We start from the raw sequence: 14,926 nt of genomic DNA on the forward strand, positions 1-14,926 counted from the left end.
GAGACAGATGGCCTGTCTCTCTCTTTTCGGCCATTATCCTGTCTTAGAATTGCACAGCCTATGTTCAGTGTAAACCAAGTGGTATTATGACATACTAGTTGATTTCATTACTGACATCTGTGAAGTGTCAAAACTGTATTGTGGTTTGATACCATTCCTTTTATAGCAATAACCATTCTCCAACTACATAAGGCACAGGTGCAATAAGTGTCTCAGACACTTTGAAACCCATAGTGAATTTATATATAAACACAAACAAATTAACTCAATGACTGGAGCTGTGATAACTCAATCAAGATTAAGTTACAACAGTCTGTATGTTTTATGTTGACTGCTGAGAATTTTACAAACAAAATTAAAGAACTATTCCTGTAATCATCTAAAATGGCTTGTAAACTGCATAGAAAATCTGTTTAAGAGTAAGCACATACAGCATATGAAACAAGAGATTGCAAAAATGAATATGTGCATCTTTCCTCATCAGAAATGGTAAATACATTTTCAATATTACTTAGGAGCACATCTTCAGTTCAGTTTGAATACAGCTTCAGTTTTTGATTAAGTAGTAACAAAAGTAATTACACTATTTAGAAAACATACTTTCTTGAAGAAATAATTCTGATTGGGCACTACAGCACTGTCACATGATACAAGAATCAGTGAGTATACAAACGAATGTGACACTATTCAGTATTGGGTAGCCATTCATTGCATTGTTGAACAGTAAAGAGTAAATGACACAGGTAAGGATAGTGTTTTCTGCACGCATGCTGCAGGCTGGATTAGACAAAAAATGTACATAACCAAAACAGTAGCAAGACAGAAAGAATGGCAGCAGCTCCACAATGCACGAAACTCAACAGTCAGAATGATTTTCAATTTTATTCTTCTTGACACTATATCACTTTCATTAAAGGATCTCATCCGACTACAATGTTTTCTCAGAAGGGTTTTGCCACTTGTTTCTCTGGTCAGGTGCCACTCTTGACAATATATCAGCTTAATTCGAGGTGAGCAATATATGGCACATATTTCTGTAACTAGATCAAGTCTGTTCTTTGCGGATCCATGTGTTACTTATTTGTGCATTTTGTGTCAAAGATGACAGATGAGAAGCAGTGCAATATTTGGCTAAGTGGGTGTGGATGACTGATAGGCCCAGTTTAGCAGTGCAACATACCATATGTCATATGTAATTAAATTGCCACACAGAGCTGATTCAGGTGTCTCAGTTCTCAGTGTTGCAAGCTAGTATTCAATATTTTTATCGTATTAACAGTTTCAACAAGGATGAAGAGTACAGGTAGGTCACAATCAATCTGAAAGTATGTCAGACAGATCCTGGGATATTTAAGTTAATGAGCATCTCATCACGCTAAAAATGGGATTCTGTAGAACACCAGGAGATTGTATATATAACACACACACACACACACACACACACACACACACACAGAGAGAGAGAGAGAGAGAGAGTTTTAATACTTACATCAAAACCAAAACATGTTTGTACATCCTTTTCACTTTCAATTCGTTTCCTAATGGCAAGGGCATCTTTTCTCGACAATTTTCTGCTTCCCTGGAGTGTGTGTATGACATCTTCATCATCTGTCAGACCTGAAAGTACGTGAAAATGTACTGCTTGCTGCTTCACACATGCAGGGCATTACACAAGGTATTTAATGATTCTGATGAGCAATTCAATTATTAACTCACTGGACTCAGTTGCTATGTGCTGAGTACTCAGTATGCCTTCGTCATCACTGTCCCCTGTGTGGATACCAACGTTATGGCCCTGAATATGGTTGGGATCTCCAGTTACTACAGCAACTGTTTGGTCATCTCCATCACCATCCTGAAGTAATTAAAAAAAATCATAATGTTACAAAATATCTGCATCAATACTCAAGTTAATGAAATTATTTATTTTCAAACATGAAGATTTAACAAAAAAAAGTAGCACATTAATTCTAACAGATTATGTATAAAAAAGAGATGCGGTGAAAATTTTTATTTTTCAGCATTTTCACGTAACAAGTGCTGATCTCTCTCCACTAGCCTTTTTTATAATACGATTTGCTGTCACATTATGTTAACACATAATCTAGGTCAAAACCAACACTATTTAATGATTAATATAATGATGAAAATGAATTTTATTTTAGGGCACTCAAAGGGGTGAATGTAGGCTCCTAGTGAAATGAACAAGCAGTTTTTTATAGACTGCCACTGCCAATGTTCAGGAAAATGAGGAAAGTTGACTCTTGGGAAAAACCTGCAGTGAGAACTGACATCTCCAAACTTTGAAGACACCAATGCTGCTTGTCCAAGTATTGTCTCAGGCTGTGGGCATTCCATGACAATTCTTATCATTACTGTGAAATCAAAAGAGAAGGGCAGGTGACACTCAAAATGATGAGCAACTTACATCATTACAGTATAAAACAGTTTTTCACAAATCAGCAGTTCATTATGAACAACTGATAGTCCCAAAATTTGAAGAGCAAGGAGGCCACCACTCTGAGTCCACATCTACATCTACATCTACGTCTACATGTGTACTCTGCAATCAACCATAAACTGCACAGCAGAGGGTACCCTGTACCACTACTAGTCATTTCCTTTTCTGTTCAACTAGCAAATAGAGCAAGGGCAAAACGACTGTCTGTATGCCTCCATATGAACACTAATTTCTCGTTTCTTACCTTCATGGTCCTCACATGGAAAGTATGTTGACAGGATTAGAATCATTCAGCAGTCAGCTTCAAATGCCTGTTCTCTCAATTTCCTCAATAGCGTTCCTCGAAAAAATGTCGCCTTTGCTCCAGGGATTTCCATTCGAGTTCCTAAAGCATTTTTGTAACACTTGCATGATGTTCAAACCAACCCGTAGCAAATCTAGCAGCCCACCTCTGAACTGCTTCCGTGTCTTTCTTTAATGTGATCTGGTACAGATCCCAAACACTCTAGCATACTCAACAATAGGTCGCATTAGTGTCTTATATCTGGTCTCCTTTACAAATGAACCACTTTCCTAAAATTCTCTCAATAAATCGAAGGAGACCATTCACCTTCCCTTCCACAATCCTCACGTACTTGTTCCATTTCATACTTCTTTGCAACATTGCACCCAGATGTTTAAACAACATGACTGTGTCAAACACAACATTACTAATGCTGTATTTGAATCATATGTGTTTTTTCTTTATTTTTAGTTTTTATTTATTTTTTTAAAATTCATCTGCATGTTTCTACATTCAGAGTTAGGTGCCATTCATCACACCAATTAGATAATTTGTCCAAGTTCTCCTACAGTCACTCAACTTCAACATCTTCCCATACACCATGGCATCATCAGCAAACAACTGCAAACAGCTGCTCACCCTGACCACCAGATCATTTATGTATAAAGAAATTAATAGCAGTCCTATCACACTTTCCTGGGACACTCCTGGTGATACCACTGTCTCTGATGAACATTTGCTGTCTATTACTTAAGAAGTCTTCGGGCCACTCCATATCTGGGAATCTATTCGATATGCTTGTACCTTCGTTAACAGACAGCAACGGACACCGTGTCAAATGATTTTCAGAAATCTAAAAATACAGAATCTGCCTGTTGCCTTTCATCCACAGTTCACAGTATATTATGTGAGAAATGGGCAAGTTGAGGTTCATACAAGTGATGCTTTCTAAAACTGTGCTGATCGTAAATAAAGTTCTTCTCGGTCTCAAGAAAATTTATTACATGCAAACTGAGAATATTCCAGTTCCCACTAACACCAATACTGCTTGTCCTAGGTGCTGTCAGAGTCTGGAATCACTTCATTGCATTCTCTTTCAGCAGTGGGAAATTAACACTGAGTGAAGAAGAGTGTTCTGATTGGAGCATGATATTATGAAAGGGGAAAATAAGAAATCTGCATCTCAGAATAACAAATAAATATGTCCTCTTCATTGCACCTTTACAAACGAGCAAGCCCTTTGTTATAAAGTTAAAAATTATAATAGGCATATGAGGATGGTTGTTGACAAAATCAGATTAATAACTATTATTTAAAATGTTGGTGTTCCATTTGTTCAAACATTTGTAAATCAATAATAAATAAAATCAACAGTAAAGGGTAAAGGTATTAGATAACAAGACAAAAAGTGCAATAGATTAATGTGACAGACCAATTAATTGATAATATATGGATGAGCCAATCATTCTGTTACTCATAAAAATTGTTCCCCCTAATAGATTATGGACAACACAGCACTTAAAAAATTTGTAAAAATTGTGCCATATTAGATGATATTAATGACAGAGCCCCAGGGCTACCCTTTCTTTCACAAATAAAATTAAACTGATACAAATATGCGGTGCAGACAAGGTTGCTTTGCAAGCCTCACAAGCTTTATTCTGTCTGACAAGCTCCAGTTTTTTATACTTCCGTGGCTGACAGGACGTGCACCATGGTTGACTAATGGGTTTATTGTTCACAGCTTGTTAATTTTTTGCAACCAACCTTCTTGATTCATATTTCTTCCTACCACAAGATAAGAGCATATATGTGGATATGATTGTCTGATCATTTTATGCTGTGCTATACCTAGCTTTGATACCTAACAGATAGACACTCCCTTTCCTTGACTCCAAATGTTCAGGAAAGTGTCTAGAATTTTCTAAATAATTTTCTCTGTTGGATACATATCACATAGGTGCACCAGAAACATCCACATTTCCACTGCTGACTGGAGGGCAATGGAGAGAATCTAACCAGTTGCTAGGATAATCTCTCATCCTGTCAAGTATCTTTTGGATAATGTAAAGTTCCGCATAACACATGCTATACATGTCAGGAATGCAGAACTTCAAGACACTGTGTGGAAGAATAATGGAGCAGCAAGTGAGAATTTTGCTTTGTTTGATATATAAAACAATAAAGGTGTGATGGTTTTTAAAAATTCAATTACAATTTTATGAGATGTATACCATATCGTGTGTTTTTTCATTTCTAAAATTGGACTGTTTATTTTAATTAACAAAGGTGGCAATATACTCAAACTGATTTATAATCTCAATATGTGGCACTTTTAAATCTGCAAGGTATTCTTGTATTCAAATCCTAAATGGCTTTGTTGGAGGCCGCCTGTTTCTAAACAGACGTTAAAAGGGCAGATTGGTGACAATTTATTGTTGACATAAATTTCAACCTCCTCCCCTCCAAAGCTTCAAAGTGCAGATGTAATATGAGACTTTGGCTCACTGAGTAGGTGATTTGGAAGAAGTTTTGCATCACTGCTTGGGTTACACGTTCTGGATTAGAAGTTAGGGTGCTGTTATTCAAAACAGTTCTGAGTGCTCTCCTAAATATCCTCCTGACTGATTCTCATTTTTTTTTTGATGGAGTGGAAGGGTTTAAATTACATAGAAACTCATATCATGACCTCTGCTCTAAGTGCCTTGAAAATATTCTAGACTATCTTAAAACCTGACAGAACTTCTGCCGATATACTGCTTCTAAACCTTCAAAGCACACACCACATATTTCTCAACACAGGATGACAATCCTTGTTTTCCCATGGAACAGGCCGTCTCCTAAAATGACAGGGGTTACTCTGCAATTCATATTTACGTGTTTATCAGAGTTCATTGAACCACTTTCTGACTATTTCTTGAACATTACATTCACAAATAGCAGAGCGGAAAAAACATCTAAATTTTTCTGTGCAAGCTCTGATTTCTTGCATTAATGAAAAAATGCCTTTGTTCCCATGATTGCCATCCCACTTTGCATACCATACCCATGACATTCTCCCCCCCTATTTTGTGAAACTACAAAAAGAGCCTCCGTTCTTTGAACTACTTCAATGTCCTTCGCCAATCCAATTGGGTAAGGATTCCATGCTGGACAGCAATACCACAGAAAAAATGGACAACTATAGTGCATGCAGTCTTTTTTGTACATTTGTTGCATCTTTTAAGTGTTCTGTCAATAAAATGCATTATTTGGTTTGCCTTCCCCACAAAATTTTCTATGTGATGGTTTCAATTTAAGTTGTTTGTAATTGTAAGCCATAGACATTTAGCTGAATCACCAATCTTTAAATTTTTGTGACTTATCATGTAAACAAAATTTAGCAATTTCCCATGTGGAGAAATTCACATTTTTTATTGTTTAGGGGCAACTGCCACTTTTTGCAACATGCAGACATTTTGAAGTTGGTTTTGATCTTCTGATGACTTTACACTACATAGTAAATGACAGCGTCACTGCAAACAATCTAAGAAGGGAACTCTTTACATATAGGAAGAGTACACTGATAAAACCACAATGTCAAAATTTTGGCTGCTAAGACACACTGCTAGTACTTTCTGTAAAATGTTGCAAATAGCCAAATTCATAGCTAACTAGGAGGCTGGAGAAATGTACTCTCCTGCTGTAGCTATAGCAGGCAGCGTATGTGCAAAACGGCAGGCGCATATCCTTGGTTGGTGGCACATCACTCAACACATAACACAACACAATGAAATCTTAATTTGTAAAGTGAATTTAAATTTCCATTGATAGTTTCCCTGACACATTTGTTCCAGTTACTATTCTCTTGAATTTGCAACTCATTTAATATCCATAATAATAAGCAGTCACCAAGTATTAACTATGGAGATAAAACTGAATTGATTTCCTTCATAATTTTTTTCATATATGCTTACTAATTCCAAATTTTACAAACTATAAGATGCACTTTTTTCTTTGAAAAATTGCCTTCCAAATTCGGGTGAATGTTATACTCGAAGTTAATATAGAAATGTCCAGTGTCTGATTTAAAATTCCTGCCAGTCTTAAAAATGGTCATATATCTGATGCCACGAGAACCTCTCTCTATCTGGCAACATTGGATTCAACTGGCAGCAGCAGTGCACCAATGCAACGAACATCAGTTGTGGGGATTCACAAGCTTGCTAACACACTCGCTCTCTCCCTCACCACCATCACAAACCCAGAACACTGTCTAGCTTATGATGCATGATTGCAGTTTACAGTACCAGTGAACTTGAACTGAAAGTGATTTGTGTTATCAGAAACAGTACAATATTTTTGTTACAAGCTGGTTTCATAACGGAGAAAATAAAAGGTATTCATATGACATCGGCAAAGAACTGAAAGTAATAGCATATGCAGAAGAATATGGAAACAACAGCTGAGCAGAATTTTGGCCCTCCACCAAGAGAAAAAGCCATTTGCGATTAGCGGGCTAGTACAGAAGAACTGAAAAAATTGAAGACTAAACGTGCAAACAGAGGACTGAATGCAAAATGCCTAAAACTAGAAGATGATGTATTGAAATGGATTCAAGGACACAGAAAAATAGCATTGGAATTATATAAAAATTATTCAAATATACGCTTGGTAGCTAGTGCTAATGTGGAACTTAACAGGCTTTAAGGTTGGTGTTGGTCGGTGCTCCAGCTTTATGAAGCACCACGAACTTAGAATGCAAACCAAAACCAAAACACCTCACAGAATGCCACAAGAGTATGAAAAGAAAATATTATCTTTCCATCGCTCTATTATTCAAATCTAAAGAAAACCAGTATGGGACTAACCCAAATAGCGAATATGGATTTAATTCCTCTGACATTTGATGTGCCGAATAACACACCTGTTGCCACAAAGGTGCTAAAACTGTTGCTATAAAAACAAATGGACATGAAAAAATGCACTATACTGTTGTCATTTCAAGTTGAGCTGATTGTACTAAACTTAATCCAATTACCATTTTCAAGCACAACACAATGCCAAAACCTTCTGGAATACTGCCAGGTGGTGTTGTTCATATACAAGACAGGGGTTGGATGGAAGAGGCTGGTAAGAAATTATGGATTAGTAGAGTGTGGGAGAGAAAGAAAGGTGCTTTACTTTGTATGCTAGATCAGTTTAGTAATCATCTGAAAAATTCTGGGAAAGAGAAATTGAGGTAGAGAAAGACAGAACTTGCTGTTATTCCAGGAAGACTTACTTCACAATTGCAACCTCTTGACATCTCGATAAATAAACCATTTAATGTGTACATGAGAGAGGAATTGAACAAATGGATGCTGGATGAAACCCAACATGAATTCAGGTGAAAGGGTGCTTTAAAACGACCTACAGTAAAACAAATGTGTCAGTGGATAAAACAGTCTGGTCTAAATTGAGAGAAGACATTACTGTTAAATCTTTCAAGACGTGTGGGTTCAGTAATGCTCTCAACGGCAGTGAAGACCATCTTATATCTGAAGATGACAACAATGATGATGATGATGATGATGAAGAGGAAGAAGAAGAAAGTTCAGCCCGTAAAATATGGTAGCTTCTGTCTTTAGGCAGGTAACAGAGTTTCACAGTAGTGAGGAATCCAATTAATGTTTTAAACCTTCCGAAGATAAAATATGAAGAATGTGGTATGCAACTGAAATTACTTATTTCTCCTGAACTATTACTTGTGTGTCAGATCTTAGTTAATTTCTTGGAAATTCATTTGAATGATGTTGACATTTTGTTAGAAATTGTAGAAACATTAGAATAAACAGGAAATAAATAGGGCGATTCTATTAACTGTGGTTTGAATGATGATTGTTGTGCTAATTAAAATGAAGTACCTTCCAAGCCGTAAGAAAACATGTACAGTAAAAGCTTTCAAGTGACAAAAAATAGGCTGTATATTTTTTGGTTAAATTAAGGAGGAAGAAAACGCTTAAACTTAAGCAGTGTGGAAAGCTGGTTATGTTCATAAAGTACGAAGATGAATTCTAAAATGGAAGGAAGATTTACATGAAGTAGGAAATATGTGCCAATATGAACCTCACAAATATGTGGAAAGAAAAACTATTCAAAAGATTTAGAACTGGTTGCGAGAGTCAAGGGAGGTGTATGAGACTAGCGCCTCTGCCTTGCAAGTGAGATGAATGTTATTGATTTCCACGCTTCTTCGGCCAGGTTAAGCAGATTCAGCGAAATTATACAGAAAAGGATGTTGCAAAATTATGAAGTGTACTGAAAGTAAACATTTAGAGATACGATTAACAGGTAATACTACAGAGAAATTTGTAGCTCAGATGAAGATAACGCTTCTTATTATTCCCTAAAATACTGTTTATAAAACCAATCAATCAGGTTCCTTGCAAAGACTGTGTGCAGACCACACTTTATCATTTTGGGCAAAAAAATCACTTGTGCAGTCGATGAATGCTATGACAAATTTGTTTACGACAATGCCACTGATAAGAATCAGAGGACTACTGTTTCCGGAACCATATTATATCTGTCTTTATGAAGAGCAAGGCATATCAGAGGCAAAAACTTTAAAAAAGGGTTATTTACTTGCAAAAATCTTGTAATTAATGTAACAAGATCTGAAAAAATGGATGAGAACAAATTTTCAATGTTATGTCTGAAGCGTCTGCTTACCACCTGTAGAAAATAATTCATTGCTTTTTTTTTTACTCTTGACTTAGACGCAACAAAACCTTTGTCTTCAGAGAACAACAAAAGACTTTCAATATAATTTGGGCTCCACACGAAATTAATAGTGTGATTAAGCCTCTGAAAAAAAAGGAAGAAGAAGAAGAAGAAGAAGAAGAAGAAAATTTCAGCTGTGTAAAGCATTTTTCGGAAAAAAGTCAAGACAACATAATTTCCAATAGCTCTTTGTCATTTCAGGTTTATCTGCGGAACAGTATTGTTGAACTTCAGTCATTTATGAATTGTCAGTGTGCATCCCCGCATTTTGTGAATTGGTTGACGTGTGCCTGGTAAGCAGCACAATATGCTAGATCAAATGAGGATGATATGAGATCTACAGTAGAGAATTACCTTGATGTGATGCTGAAATGTGTGATTCCACTTGCATTCAGAAGACACACACCTTAGAAGCAGATTCTATAACACTCAATCTTGCAGGCAAGTGGTGAAGGAACACAAAAATACATTGCGTAAAGGAACACCAAATGATACTGTGTAGATTAAAGTCTCTTAGGATAAAATCATTATCAGTAAGTTGTTGAATGAGGTCTGGGAAAACTTGGTAGTAAATGTGCATTTGAAGTGGTAAGTAGACAAAGCACGAAGTTATTACAAGTGGAACACGCTGTCATACAGTACGAATTTGCAGCTGAATGCTAAGGGTGCTGGGTGATGAGTGATAAGTATCTAATGGACACAAGAAATTCACCCATCTCCCTTCATCACTTACATCCTTAATATAAATCTTGTAGCCCCTTAAAAAACTGGAGTCACAGGGCTTGAACTCACATCCTGTGATCTAGGAGTAGAGTCTTTGATTAGTAATCAAAGTATCCTCAGTCCCAGGTTCGAACCCTGCTACCTGTTAAATTTTGAATAAAAATCATCAGCTATGACGACCAAAAACTTCCGGTATATGAAGTCACTCTCATTCACCAATGGTCTTGTCAAAGAGGACGGAGGGGTGTATAGAGATTCAGACCACTCTCTTGCCCATGGGGTGGGAAATTGCCCTAAAGGTGGAAGAATCTGCAATGATCAATGGCATGAGGATGCAGACAGCAAAGGAAACCATTGCGTTAAAGAGAAAATGCATAGGACACGTGGTCCATAACTGAAAAAATTTCATGATGATCTCTCCATTGTCAAAAGATACTGAAATAGTCCCCCCATTCAGATCTCTGGGAGGGGACTGCCAAGAGGGAGGTGACCATGAGAAAAAGAATGAATAACCAACAAAAGGATAACATTCTACAAGTCGGGCCATGGAATGTCAGAAGTTTGAACAGGGCAAGGAAGCTAGAAAATCTGAAAAGGGAAATACTATGGCTCAATCTAAATATCATGGGGATTAGTGAAGTGAAATAGAAGGAAGATGAGGATCTCTGGTCAGATGAGTAGAAAATGAGTTACTGTGAACAGTTCAGTGACAACGTTGTTCTCAACACAACTGACAGCAAACCAACACCAACAACGATAGTTCTGGTGTACATACCGATGTAGCAAGCCAAAGATGAAGAGATACAGAAAGGATATAAGGATACTGAACAAATAATTCATTACATAAAGGGAGACAAAATCTAATACTCATTGGGTCTGGAATGCAGTTGTAAGGAAAGGAGTAGAAGAAAGAGTTATGGGGGAATATGGGCTTGGTAGTAGAAAAGAGAGAGGACAAAGAGTAATCAAGTTCTGCAATAAATATCAAATAGTAATAGCATATACTCTGTTCAAGAATCACAAGAAGGGATGGTACACTCGGGAACGTGAGGTATGAGAAGACTTCAGTTAGATTACATCATTGTCAGGCAAAGATTCCCGAATCACATACTGGATTGTAATGCACACCCAGAAGCACATATAGACTCAGATCACAACCTAGTAATGATGAAGAGTAGGGTGAAGTTTAAGAGACTAGTCACAAAGAATTAGTGTACAAAGTTGTTGATATGGAAACACTAAGAAATGAGGAGACAAATTTGAAGTTCTCTGAGGCTACTGACACTCTGATAATGAATAGCTCAGTAGGCAGTACAGTTTAAGAGGAACGGACATCTCTGAAGAGGGAATCAAAGAAGACAGAAGTTGGAAAGGAAAACATAGGTACAAGGAAGACAACTGGGAAAAAAAAGAGCATAGCAGATGAAATACTTCAGCTGATCAAAGAAAGAAGGAAGTACAAAAATGTTCAGAGAAATTCAGGAATACAGAAATACAAGTCACTTTGGAATGAAATAAATAGAAAGTGCAAGGAAGCTACAGCGTAATGTATGTGCCTATTGACAACTCAACACTTCTGCTTTTTGGTGTTCATCTATACATTGAAGAAGCAATGAGAGAAATAAAAGAAAGATTCAAGAGTGGGATTAAAATTCAGGGTGAAAGGATATCAATGATAAGACTCACTGATGACATTGCTATCTTCAGTGGAAGTGAAGAAAGATTGCAGGATGGGTTGAATGGAATGAACAGTCTATTAAGTACAGAATATGGAATGAGAGTAAATCGCAGAAAGACAAAAGTAATGAGAAGTAGCAGAAATGAGAACAGTGAGGAGCTTAACATCAGAATTGGCGATCATGAAGTAGACAAAGTTAAGAAATTCTCTACTTAGGCAGCAAAATAACCTATGAATGGATGGAGCAAGGAGGACATAAAAAGTGGACTAGCACTGGTGAAAAAGGCATTTCTGGCCAATAGAAGCCTGTTAGTATCAAACACAGGTCTTGACTTGAGGAAGAAATTTCTGAGAATGTATGTTTAGAGCAAAGCATTGTATGATACTGAGATATGGACTGTGGAAAGACCAGAGCTGAAGAGAATCAAAACCTTTGCAATTTGATGCTACAACGAATGTTGAAAATTAGGTGGACTGATAAGGTAAGAAATGAGGAGGTTCTCTGCAGAATTGGTGGGGACAGGAATATATGGAAAACAGTGACAAGAAGAAGGGACAGAATGATAAGACATCTGTTAAGCTGAAGCAGGAGAGTGTCAGCAATATGTCTCGTGGTCTTATTGTGGCGTGTTTATCTTCTGCTCTTAGGTCAGACGATAGAAATGCCACTTGCACCCTTAAGAGTAGCAGATTGACGGTGACCAAAATTGACAATCTGAAGTTCCTTTGGTCTTGGCACGTTAATCTTATTCTCACATATCTCTGATACTTGACAAAGTGTCTATACATTTATCTTAATGGCTATGTACAGGAATATGATAATCTTCTTAGGTGCAGACTGAAACTTGACTATAGACTGGTACAGGCTAATGCAGACTGGTACAGACTGGTGCAGACAAATGCAGACTGACTAATCGGAGGTCTGTACACTTGTTATAATACCTCGCGCGTTCAGGTATCACTGTGCGAGTGTGATCTGTGAGGAGAAAAGGTTCTACGTTAGCAGCAATCTCATTGGCTGCGTTACATATTGATACGCGGATCGGCGGAAGCAGAATTTGGTCTGTCTCTAAGGCAGCGCCATCTCGTATTGCGCAGACAGACGAGCGCTGCACTTGCGCTGTTGTGCTTAGCAGGGCGCGCTCTAGTGGGAAAGTTGTGTACGCGCTGACTACACAGAACTATGTACACAACAAAAAGATTTGCACAAAAAAGGAATTTGTGGCAGATCACTTCAAATCAGTAAGTATGCATAGGTCATCTCTGTTTCATGGACAATTTGGCAATGCCTACTTCATACTGTATCACATTTATATTTCAAATAATATGGTTGAACCAATGCCATTTAAAAAAAAACCTTAGAGGATTTGGGATAAAAGTGCTTACTTTCATTCAAATGAAGCCTACCTTAACATACTCTGATGACAAGGGTGTACTGAAAGTAAACAAACTGGCAGCAGTTTTCTCTGGCATGTTATCAACCATTTTCATTATATTACATATCTCCATGATGCCTTCTAGTCTCATTCCTTCTGCAGTTCTGCTTTGTCTATTTTCATTACATTAAGCATGTCACAATACCTATACTTGAATTAAGTGTCACGTGCAGCTCAATTTTTATTAGACACGTCGAAGTTTCTTATTTACTTACTTGCTGAGCCATGCTGTGTCAACAAGCAGTGCCTCATTTCTTATTCACATTATGGACAACCCAAAGCTTCTAAACCTTTGGTTATAAGGAACTATGATACTTTATCAAACAACCATCCTTCAAATTTTATTACTATAAACACATTTGAAGAAAAAGAACTATTTTTTAAAAATATAATAAAATTAGATAGATAAAAAAATCTACTCACCGCATAGTAGAAGACACATATAAAAGATATGGAAATACGCAAGCTTTCAGAGGAAGTGGCTCGTTGTTCTGGCAGAACGGTTGAAGGGAAAGTAGAGGGATGAAGGAGAAGAACATGTGAGGTTTAAGAAATGGGGAGAGTTGGGAAAAAGTTGCAAATCTCATCTGGTACAGTTATCGACACCCTGCCTTTCATTTGTATCAAATTCAGTAAGTCTCCCCTGCTTTGGGTGACTTTTCAGTAACTCTACCAATATCCTAAACCCCTTCATTTCTTTTCCCTCATCCCTCTTCCTTTCCCTTCAACCCTTCTGCCAGAAGAAAAGGCCACTAGCTCCAAAAGGTTGCAAATTTCAATGTTTTTATACATGTGTTCTCCTGCCACCGCTTGGTGAGTGGATTGTTTTTAATCCACTTGGTGAGTAGATTTTTCTTAATCTATCCAATTAAATTATAATTTAAAAAATTGAATATTTTCATTGATACTTGATCACAAAAAGTGCAGCTTTAAAATAATATTAGTTATTAAACATGCACTTTCATACTAGTCATGTTAGTACACAACACATTGCAACCTTTAATTTTTAAATCTGTGGCTGGGTAACTAATTGTCTCTCTGCCAGAGTGATACTATCGCAGAAGTCCAACATTTGTAACCTTCAATCCCTACCAAAACCCACAGTATCTTCCAAGAACCTCTCACCTCAGTTCATCTCCCTCCTCTCCCCAATAACACCCCCCACATCTGCCTTCTGCATGCTCCCCAAAGTCTACAAACCCAATAATCCTGGACGCCCCATTGTAGCTGGCTATTGGGCTACCACATAAAGAATTTCCACTCTTGTTGACCAACAATAAATTGCCCAAAACCTAGTCTCCCACACCAAAGACACTAATCATCTCCTTCACCAACTGTCTGCCATCCCCACATCTTTACCTCCTAAATCCATACTCACCATTGTTGATTTCACCTCCCTATAAAATAACATCCTCATGCCCATGGCCTTGCCACTATCAAACACTATATCTCCCAACATCCTTCAGGCTCCAAATACACCACCTCTTTCCTTATACACTTTACCAACTATATCCTGAGCCACAACTACTTTTCCTTTAAAGGGAAGGTTTACAAAAAAATCTGCGGCATGGCCACTGGCACCTGCATGGAAATCTCCTACC

General features: G+C 37.4%; 1 protein-coding gene across 10 annotated transcripts in view; it reads right to left on the minus strand.

Annotated features, from left to right (window-relative positions):
• The window catches only part of LOC126188905 (transcriptional repressor CTCFL), a 145,409-nt gene that overhangs the window by 36,464 nt on the left and 94,019 nt on the right, over positions 1–14,926 (minus strand). For all 10 annotated transcript variants that reach the window (XM_049930599.1, XM_049930594.1, XM_049930593.1 and 7 more), the window contains 2 exons: positions 1,717–1,855; positions 1,490–1,617 (listed from right to left, as the gene is read on the minus strand). In XM_049930599.1, coding sequence (XP_049786556.1) covers positions 1,490–1,617; positions 1,717–1,855 — 267 coding nt within the window. The remainder of the gene's footprint in view (positions 1–1,489; positions 1,618–1,716; positions 1,856–14,926) is intronic.

This window comes from Schistocerca cancellata, chromosome 5 (assembly GCF_023864275.1).
Source record: "Schistocerca cancellata isolate TAMUIC-IGC-003103 chromosome 5, iqSchCanc2.1, whole genome shotgun sequence".
NCBI classification, from domain to species: domain Eukaryota; kingdom Metazoa; phylum Arthropoda; class Insecta; order Orthoptera; family Acrididae; genus Schistocerca; species Schistocerca cancellata.